The sequence below is a fragment of the Entamoeba histolytica genome, genomic scaffold (assembly GCF_000208925.1).
Source record: "Entamoeba histolytica HM-1:IMSS scf_1104750517707 genomic scaffold, whole genome shotgun sequence".
NCBI classification, from domain to species: Eukaryota; Evosea; order Mastigamoebida; family Endamoebidae; genus Entamoeba; species Entamoeba histolytica.
In genome coordinates, this window is record NW_001914870.1 from 144763 (window position 1) to 154435 (window position 9673).

General features: G+C 25.4%; 6 protein-coding genes across 6 annotated transcripts; 5 read left to right on the forward strand and 1 right to left on the reverse strand.

Annotated features, from left to right (window-relative positions):
• Window positions 1–273: 273 nt before the first annotated feature.
• On the forward strand, window positions 274–1476 carry EHI_092680 (uncharacterized protein; the record flags this gene model as incomplete). Its single annotated transcript, XM_001913418.1, has 1 exon — window positions 274–1476. One exon carries the CDS (start codon window positions 274–276, stop codon window positions 1474–1476), a length of 1203 nt encoding a protein of 400 aa, XP_001913453.1.
• A 148-nt stretch (window positions 1477–1624) lies between these two features.
• On the forward strand, window positions 1625–2947 carry EHI_092690 (uncharacterized protein; the record flags this gene model as incomplete). The annotated part of the gene is made up of 1 exon (XM_646146.2): window positions 1625–2947. One exon carries the CDS (start codon window positions 1625–1627, stop codon window positions 2945–2947), a length of 1323 nt encoding a protein of 440 aa, XP_651238.2.
• A 621-nt stretch (window positions 2948–3568) lies between these two features.
• On the forward strand, window positions 3569–4051 carry EHI_092700 (myb-like DNA-binding domain containing protein; the record flags this gene model as incomplete). The annotated part of the gene is made up of 1 exon (XM_646147.1): window positions 3569–4051. The coding sequence occupies one exon, from the start codon at window positions 3569–3571 to the stop codon at window positions 4049–4051; it is 483 nt and encodes a 160-aa protein (XP_651239.1).
• A 2894-nt stretch (window positions 4052–6945) lies between these two features.
• On the forward strand, window positions 6946–7329 carry EHI_092710 (uncharacterized protein; the record flags this gene model as incomplete). The annotated part of the gene is made up of 1 exon (XM_646149.1): window positions 6946–7329. One exon carries the CDS (start codon window positions 6946–6948, stop codon window positions 7327–7329), a length of 384 nt encoding a protein of 127 aa, XP_651241.1.
• A 34-nt stretch (window positions 7330–7363) lies between these two features.
• EHI_092720 (uncharacterized protein) lies at window positions 7364–8117 on the reverse strand (the record flags this gene model as incomplete). Its single annotated transcript, XM_644404.1, has 2 exons — window positions 7364–7644; window positions 7700–8117. The coding sequence occupies 2 exons, from the start codon at window positions 8115–8117 to the stop codon at window positions 7364–7366; spliced, it is 699 nt and encodes a 232-aa protein (XP_649496.1).
• Window positions 8118–8545: 428 nt separating this feature from the next.
• On the forward strand, window positions 8546–9260 carry EHI_092730 (ADP-ribosylation factor, putative; the record flags this gene model as incomplete). The annotated part of the gene is made up of 3 exons (XM_646151.1): window positions 8546–8556; window positions 8597–8736; window positions 8860–9260. The coding sequence occupies 3 exons, from the start codon at window positions 8546–8548 to the stop codon at window positions 9258–9260; spliced, it is 552 nt and encodes a 183-aa protein (XP_651243.1).
• Between the last annotated feature and the right edge of the window lie 413 nt (window positions 9261–9673).

Consider the following 9673-nt stretch of genomic DNA (forward strand, 5'->3'; position numbering starts at 1 on the left):
AACAACAATAAAAATTTGATCTATGAAAAAAATATTTAATAGATCTTTTAAAAGCTCTACAAGAAAAAGATGAAAAATAATGAAGAGAAAGTTCTAAAAGATACTATAACACCAATTAAATAATAAACAAATAAAACTCAGAAATTGCATTTTAAATATGTAAGATATGATTCGTTCAAAAAGAGAAGATAAAAAAAGAATAAACGGAAGATTCTATATGAAAGAGAAAGCAAAAACTAAAACTTAAAAACATTGAATTATTTCATATTGATAATGGCATCACTCTTAGCTAAAGCCATTGTTATTGCAGGTATGCTCCTTTTTGGGACATGCACTGTTGTATTCCAAAAAATGATTTTCTCAATTGAAGGAGAAGGACTTAATGGAGATGTTCATTCATTTGAAAAACCATGGTTCCAAACTGAAATGATGTTCATAGGTATGTTTGGATGTTTATTTGTATTTGAAGGAAAACATTTAATCCAAAAATTCTTTGGAAAGAAAGCTGAAGAAGGACATGAAACAAAACCAGGACAATCTCATTTCAAAACTTATTTAATTGTTGCTATTCCAGCTTGTTGTGATCTTTGTGCTACTGCTTTATCTAATGTTGGTTTATTATGGATTCCAGCATCTATTTGGCAAATGTTAAGAGGATCAATGACTATTTTCTCTGCTATTTTCACTAAAGTCTTCTTAAAGAGAAAAGTATATGCTTATCAATGGGTTGGTGTTGCATTTGTAGCATTTGCACTTGTTGTTGTTGCATTCTCATGTCTTATGGCACCAACAAAAGATCCAATTATTGTAGAAGATGTTTATGGTGATTATAGTGAAAAAGGAAGTGTAGAACTTTATCTTGAAATTATTGGTATTTGTTTAGTTATTGCCGCTCAAGTTATTCAAGCATCACAAATTGTTATTGAAGAATTCCTTCTTAAAGATGCCAATACTGATCCAATTCTTATTGTCGGTCTTGAAGGTATGTGGGGAGGATTAATTTGTTCAGGTATTTGTTTAACTATTGTACAATATATTATTCCATCTAATGCAGGTAATGGAGTTTATGAATCAACTACAGATACATTCTATATGTTAGTTAAATCACCATTTATTCTTTGTATGTGTTTGATTTATTCTATTGTCATTCTTGCATATAATTTGTTTGGTATGTTTGTTACTCTTGTTTCATCTGCTGTTATTAGAACTATTCTTGAAGGTCTTAGAACTGCATGTATTTGGATTGTTCAATTAATTATTGGTCTTTTTGTTGCTGATGACTCTCCACTTGGAGAAAGTTGGAATGATTGGTCATATCTTCAACTCGCAGGATTCTTCTTCCTTCTTGAAGGACTTTTCATTTACAACGGATATCTTAGAATTGCTGCTCCATTCTTTGATTATTCTCATCTTGATGCTGCTAAACAACCAGAAGAAACTAAAGCACTTTTAGATGGAGATGAAAAAACAAATTAACTTTTTATTAATTTATCAAAAAAGTTTCTTTCGTTTTTTGTGTTTGTAGAAAGAATAGTAAAAATATAATTTATTTTATCATAATGAAATAATATGAACTAATAAAAAAAATAAGAGGAAGATCGAAGTGGTTTTCGAGAATTAAAGTATGCAGAAAGGAATATATCCAGAGTTAAATGATTCTATTGATCATAACTATGACATTTTAATACCTAGTAGAACTGATTTTATTGATAGAAAAAATATGCCAATTTATAATTCATATGAAGAATTATTTGAAGGTGATTTCCCTAAACGAAAATGGGTTATGGAAGATATTCCTGGGAAAGGACGAGGTGTCATTTGTTGTCGACCTATAAAAGCTGGAGAATTAGTATTTAAAGAACGAGCATCTATTTTATATATTGGTCCTGAAACTAAAGATGAAAATAAAGATTCAACATTTGAGTTAATTAAAAAAGTTTATGAAGGAAATGCTACTGCTACACCTTCATTTGTTGCACAATTAGCACAAAATCCAAGTAGAGAAAATGAATTTGAAAATCATGTACAATGGATGTTTAATGAATTTAAAAATAATTCATATCAATTTAAATATGAAGTTGTATTGGATGAATTAAGAAAAATTGTTAATGGGATTCATACAAACTCTTTTTCATTAGATTTCCAAGAAGGGTTTGGTGTTTTTATGGGATGTAGTTTGGTTAATCATTCATGTTCAGAAAATATGGGATGGCATACTGTTGGTGATACTATGTATTACACAGCATTAAAAGATATTGAAGTTGGAACAGAGTTAACAATTTCATATTCATTTCCTAATGTTAATTCTAAAAGAATAAGATATTATCATGATTACTATGGGTTTGATTGTGATTGTGTGTTATGTACAAAAGGAATAGATAATTGGAGAGTTTTTGATTGTATTTATTGTGGGGGACTTATTTATCCTGATGAAAATGAATGGATTTGTCATACTTGTAAAAGAAAATCAACACAAGAAGAAATATTTTTTTATGAAGCAGAAGAAAAGGCTATTATGCAATTTAAACATGAAAGTCGTTATCGTTGGTTCTTTAGACCTTTAAGAAAAATGAGTCCATACCATATGTATTTATTTAAAGCATTAAGAAATTATTTTATGACACAAGCATGTTCTAATCCTATTCAAATCGCTGAAGAAGTTCTTTTACCTATTGCAGAATTTCATCGGGATATTTCACATGGAAGATTATATGCAGCTATATTAGAGCAATATTCATTAGTATTATTAAAATACTGTCAAACAGTAACTATTTTAGAAGAATGGTGTAAAAAAAAGGCTTTAGAGTGTTTAAGAAAAGCATATGACTATCGGTGTTTAATAGGAATGGGAATTTCAGGATATGCAGCCGCTATTTATCTTGAAAATTTAAAGTATTTTGATCCTGAGAATCTAAAAGGTCCTATTGTTCATTATGAAGAATATTAAATAAAATACTCTATTTCATCATTAAGTTTTATTTAACTAATTTATTTTAATAAAATATCAGAAATTTCAAACGGTATCAAAGATAATTCTTTTGATAACAATTTGGATTTGTTTTTTAATTTTTTAAATAGAGTTCAATTAGTGTTGTTTCATTGTTTCCTGAAATTAAAAAAGTAGAAGCTTTTGTTAGTTGCTTTATTTAAAAATGTCACCACCCCTTTTTCTAGTATCACTTTTTGGGTAACTGTTATAACTATTTGACAAAGAATATTTTTTTCAATTTTGTTAGTTAAATAAAATTAAGTTTGTTTCTTTTTTTATTTGAGAAGAATAGAGTATTATGTTTGTGTTTAAAAAAATTCCTGTTATTATTACAACCATATCTTTTGGTCATAGAAAAAAATGAAGGGGGTAATGACTCATCAAAAAGAAAATCTTCTTTTCTGAAGTTCTAATAAAGAGAATTTAAGAATCAAATATTTAAGAATAGTTATTTCTTATTATTAAAATTATTATTTATCGCAATCTTTTCTTATGTCTCTAACTCCCACTACTTCAAAGCTTTCTAAGATATAAAATAAAAACCTATATAAAATTAAACATACAGTCTTTAATTTTATTATGCAATCACCTCAAAACACAAATTCTTGTTTCAACCAAGTTGTACAAGAATCTCCTATCTCAAATTCTGTTCCTATAAGTTTTACAAGGAAAGTTGTCAGAAAACCTGCATGTAACTGGTCTGTAGAAGAAGACCGTAAATTACTTGATGCTGTAAATAAGTTTGGAAAGTCTCGATGGGTTGAAATTGCTGAGTTTGTTGGGAGTCGATCCAGAAAGCAGTGTAGAGAACGTTATATAAATCATATCTCTCCAATGATTGACACAAGTGAATGGACTCCCAAAGAGGATTCTGTTATAATTCAAGGGTATAACAAATATCGTAACTCATGGAGTAAAATTGCTAACTTGTTAAAAGGAAGAACTGCACATGCTGTAAGAAATAGATACTATAGTCTTTCCTCTAAAATTTCAACATCAAAAACTTGTTTTGTTCCAACATCTTCTCCTTATACTGTAACTTACTGTGGAGAGTTGTGGTAATGGTTCGTTTTTTTAATGCAACTATTTCAAAAGATATTGTAAATTCACTTTGTAAAAGAATTAATGAATTTTTTCTTTTCATAATTCTCAAATGAACTGAGATAAAACCTTATGACGTAATATATGATTTAAAAAAATTAAGAACATTCTTCATATTATTATAAGAACTTTCTATATCTTTTTTTCAATCCTAAAGTTATTTCTTATTTCTATTCTCTTGAGACTATCTTAATCTCAACTCTAATTCTTTGACTCATTTAAAACTATTTTTATCATTGTTATTTATTAATTTTTTCGTTAGTTTCATTTTATTAGTCTTCTTCGTATAGTTTTATGAATATCATTTGTTAATAAAATATTAATTTATTATTAAATAGACATTTTGTGATTATATTTCAATACAGAAAACAAAAGTGTATAGCATAAAATAATTAATAATTGTATATCTCTTTTTAATTTGGTATATTTATTAGATACTTATGTAAATACATTCAAAATTAATACAATAAGAAGGATTAATAATTATTATATTAGTAAAATGATTTGAGTTGATAATTACAGTTTCAATTTTATGATTGTTTTAATTAAATTTATGTATTTCATCATCAATGTTTAATTAAAATATAAATTATTTGTATTGTATATCTCATATATTCAATTGTTTTTAATTCATTTGTAATCTATATGAAATTATTCATTTCTTACTACTCAGAATTTATATTTATTTGAATCGTTATATACTGTTTTATATATAAATTTAAAATATTGTATTAGTACTTTTTATTACAATACAATGTAATTTACACATTTCTTTCTTTGTATTTCTATATATTCACAATTCATTTGATTAATATACAAGTTTAATGCATAATTCTATTAACTATTCATTCATCTTTTCTTTTTATTGACATTTCATTACTACTTCTTAAAACATAGATATTATCATTTGCATTGTTTCATTTTCTGTATATTTTATTTTAAAAAAAAAACATTAATAATTGTTTGTTTTTAGAGTATAATACTCTCTTGTATTAACTATAGAACTGTTATTCAACATTTTGTATTTTTATTTGTAATTTAATAACTTTAAATTGGATTTTTTTGTTTTAGAGTATTAAATGACATTTATTTGTACCTTCATTCTTAATGTACAAGAATAAATAATAACTAAGTTATGCCAACATAAAGAATGAATACATAAAACAATTCACGTGCATATTATTTTCATTCATTACTAATATGAAATTAAAACTTAAAGAAAAGAATAAGAATATAAAAATAATATTTATGGAATGAGTATAGTTAATAGAATTACGAATGCTAAATATGTATTGAAACAAATAATAAAGAAAATACCAATATTATTAAAGATCAGTTTACATTCTAATATTAAATGCTAAAGAATATATTAATAAAAACAAACAAAATACATGAACTACTGATAAATACATTGACAATATCAATAAAATAACAAATATATATCAAATGAATCAAAAGAATAACAATAGTAAATATAACTACAATAAGTTGAGCAATAAATTTAACACAATTATGCAAATAATAATCGTTTTATTAAAAAAATATAGAATAATGGAAATAAGTAATTGACACAACCAAAACATTTAAATAAAAATAAAACAATATATTTTATACTTAGACATAATGAATATTATATGATATTACCAAAAATATAGATAATATTATAGTAAATATAGTCATGAATTAAGTTGACGAAGGAATGAGATACGAAGAGAAAGAAGTATTTAAATTTTGTATAAATAACAATGGAATTTATATTGCAACATGTTAAACATGATGAGATTCTCATTGATTATTTTAAATGTTAGACAAACAATTGATTGAATGATTCATAATGAAAATGAATAAATGAATAAAAGAAATAATTAAAGTATAAATGAAATTATTAAAAGAATAATTATGGTTGTACAAATAATATACTATGTAACAATTATTCAAATTATTATTTATTAATACAGAGTTAGATGGTTATAATGATATGATTATTATTTCCTATTAAATAATGATAATAACGTTAAAAACAAATGATAATAAATATATTCAATGAAAATTTAATTGTTAATCTCACAATAATATCATTTAATAAAACAATGTACATTGACTAATCACTAAATAATATTCATTCAATTTTCTTTATGTTATAAAGAAAAGTCTGAATTTTTATTGTTAAATTCATGCCATTTCTTATGTTTTTTATTTACATTCTTCTCATTAATTCAGCACTAACCATTCTTTCACAGAATAATGTTTGGAATTTCTTCTATTATCGAAACAATAATGAACCAATATCTTAATGAGTAAGTTATCTTCTGAATAATAAGATAGTTTATTAGACTTAACTTCAAGAATTAAAGAGTAGTTATAATTTAAAAGATAGAAAAAGAAAAAAAAAGAAAAGAAAATAAAAAGGAAATTTGATGCAACACGAAAGCAAGACAGAGAAATACCAAAAGGAGACATATGACGAAAAGACACAAGAAATATTAAAGAGACTAGAAGAGAAATATCCATTCTTGAACTTTTTCTTTAAAGACATACCAGAAATGACAATTGAGTCAATTAGAAAAACAAGAAATAGGTTGATTATTGGAGGTGTTTTAGGGATGATTATGGTTATTTTCATTAGTGTGTTAATGGTTCATTCGTTAATGACATTTGAAGATGATCCAAACAAGACATTTGTAGAAAATCTAGGGTATATCTACTACTACACACTTTGCATAGGATATTTCATTCCAACATATCACATTATGTCGCTATTTATTAATGTTGCGTGGATATATTTCAAATTTAATTGAGGAGTTTAATTGAAAAAGGTTGAGCATTTGAAAAGAAACTTAAAAAGAAATAAAGAGATGAGTGAAACAGACACAACAGAAGCAGAAGAAATTATGAGAGTTAGGAATCAGGATGAACAAAATAATGAGAACAAACAAAATAATGCAATGATATATCTAGTTATTAAAGAAGGATATAAAGTTACAATCCGAAGAAATAAGAAAGAAAATTCAATTCACAAATGTATAATGATTGAAAACGAAGAAGAAAAAATTGATGGAAATGGACTTCAAGAATTAGGAAAAGATATAGATGAAATGATTAAAATGAAAATTAATAAAGAAGGAAATGACAAAGAAATTATTCTTGAACCTAAAGATATTTTTGACGATGGAAAAGGATTTGAAAGAGAAAAACTAGATGGCTCTGAAAAAAAAGACTTACCATCCCCTTTTGCTTGAATTATTCATTAATTAATTATATGTTAATTCTAATTCATTCAATTAAGCGTTTAACGTATGCATCAAAGATTGTTCTACATCTACTAGTACATCCTAATAACAATTCTGGTGAAATAACTGATTCACCTCCATGGATGTGAATATGATTAATTTCTGTTTCAGTGAGAATAAATGATAAATGTGCTGTTGTTTTTGTTCCATTTTCCATAAAGAAACTGAATGGAATTGGGTGATAATTGAAATGTAATTGATATTTCTTTGTCTCATCATATGAACATAATCCATCCAACCCAATTTTCATTTCTTGCAACTCAACTACTTCTTTTAGTCTTCTTTTTTTTTATTTTTTATTGATTTTCATTCAACAAACGTGTAAGTAATGCTTTGATACTTGCTAAAATTGCTACATCAAAAACAGATCCATCATCATCAATAATATAATTAACCAAATGAATTTTTTGGTAAAAACTTGTTTCTTTGTCTTCAGTACTAACTAGAAGTTTTTCTCGATTCTCAAATAAGTCTTTGTCATTCAATACTTCTTCTATCCACATCGGAATACTCTCAATCATAGGTGATTTATCTTCATTTAATCCACTTCTTTTTATTTCAACCTCGATATATTGTGGTTCTTTTCCATCTTGAATCATTTGAACTATCTCAGTACTAATCCCACATATAATTTGTGTATTTCCAATCCTATATGAAGCACTAGACTTGAGGTTGTGAATAACATTCTTCTTAATAACATGTTCTTTCCCTTTTGTTGTAAACACTAACTTCGACATTTCTTTTCAAATTTTTAGTTCTTCGTTTAATTCATTTCCACTTTTTCTTCTTTCAATCCCTTTATTTTATTCACCTCTATTTTCTTTTTTCTTTTTCTTCTCTACCTTGTTTTTCTACTGTTATTCACTTTGTTCATTTCTTTATTTATTTCCTCTTCTCTCTTTGTTATCATTTGTTATACCTTTAAAATCACATTTGAAAGCAAAGAACAAAAAATAAAAAGAGGTTTTAAAGAAAAAAATTGTATTATTTAAAAAAAGTATTTTACTTATGAGATTATTCAATGGGAATAATAAAAAAATTATTCAATGTAGTTGTTTAAGAGATAGGTTCAAATAGATAAGAAAGTATTAAGACAATAGAGGAAAGAAATCATAATTCACTTTCTTGAACTTTTTTAATTTAGAACTTTTAATTCATAAATTATATGGGTTTGTTGTTTGTATTTTATTTTTTTATGAATTTAGAATAGTTAAAGATTAGGACAAATATTTTCTTGGTTTGCTTCTCTCTTTGGTCAAGAAGAAGTTCGAATTTTGATATTAGGTTTAGATGCAGCAGGAAAAACAACTATTTTATATAAATTACAATGTGGAAAGGTAATTCAAACGATGCCTAGTTTGTTGTTACTCTTCTTTCTAATTTTTATCTTCTCTTGTTGTTGATGTTTTTCAACAAGTGTATAAAAGGAATCTTTTTTGTAAGAAAGGATAAGTGTGTTTTAAGGTTTAACCGTTGTAGCAATTGGTTTTAATGTAGAGTCAATCGATTATGAAAATGTTCATTTTAAAGTTTGGGATTTAGGAGGACAGAGCAGTTTGAGACCTTACTGGAAGTGTTATTATGAAAAATGTAGTGCAATCATATTTGTTGTAGATTCAACAGCAATAGACAGATTATCTGTTGCCAAAGATGAATTACACTCAATGTTAAAAGAGCAAGAATTGAAAGATGCAGTGATTGCTGTTTTTGCAAATAAACAAGATATGGAAGGAGCTTTATCATCTGCCCAAATATCCGATAAATTATTATTACATACAATCAAAGATCATACTTGGAATATATTTAGCACTAGTGCAATTACTGGAAGTGGTTTAGATGCTGGAATGAAATGGGTTGCTAATCAAATTAAGTCTAAGTAATGAACTTGATCAAAAAAATAATTTCAATATTAAAAAGAATTTTTTAAAATCTATATTTTTATAATGTTAATGAAATACAATTCAACATATTCATAATATATTATACATAGTGATAAACAATTTTGTATGAAATTAATATGTTTTTTTTTCTGTTACATAATTCTTCTATAATACTTTCATATGAAAATATTCATACACCTTAAGAATTTAATGAACAAAATATTGAATATTCATGTGTTATTTATTGATTATATTCTTTGTTTAATTGAAAACTCATTAATTATAATATTTGTACTGACTTATGTATTTGTTTATTGGTGACGTTATATTTACTCTTTCTATGATGTTTTATTTCTTTATTTTATATTCAACTCTAGTTACTATCTACTCAAATAATTTTTATTCAAGTTTTA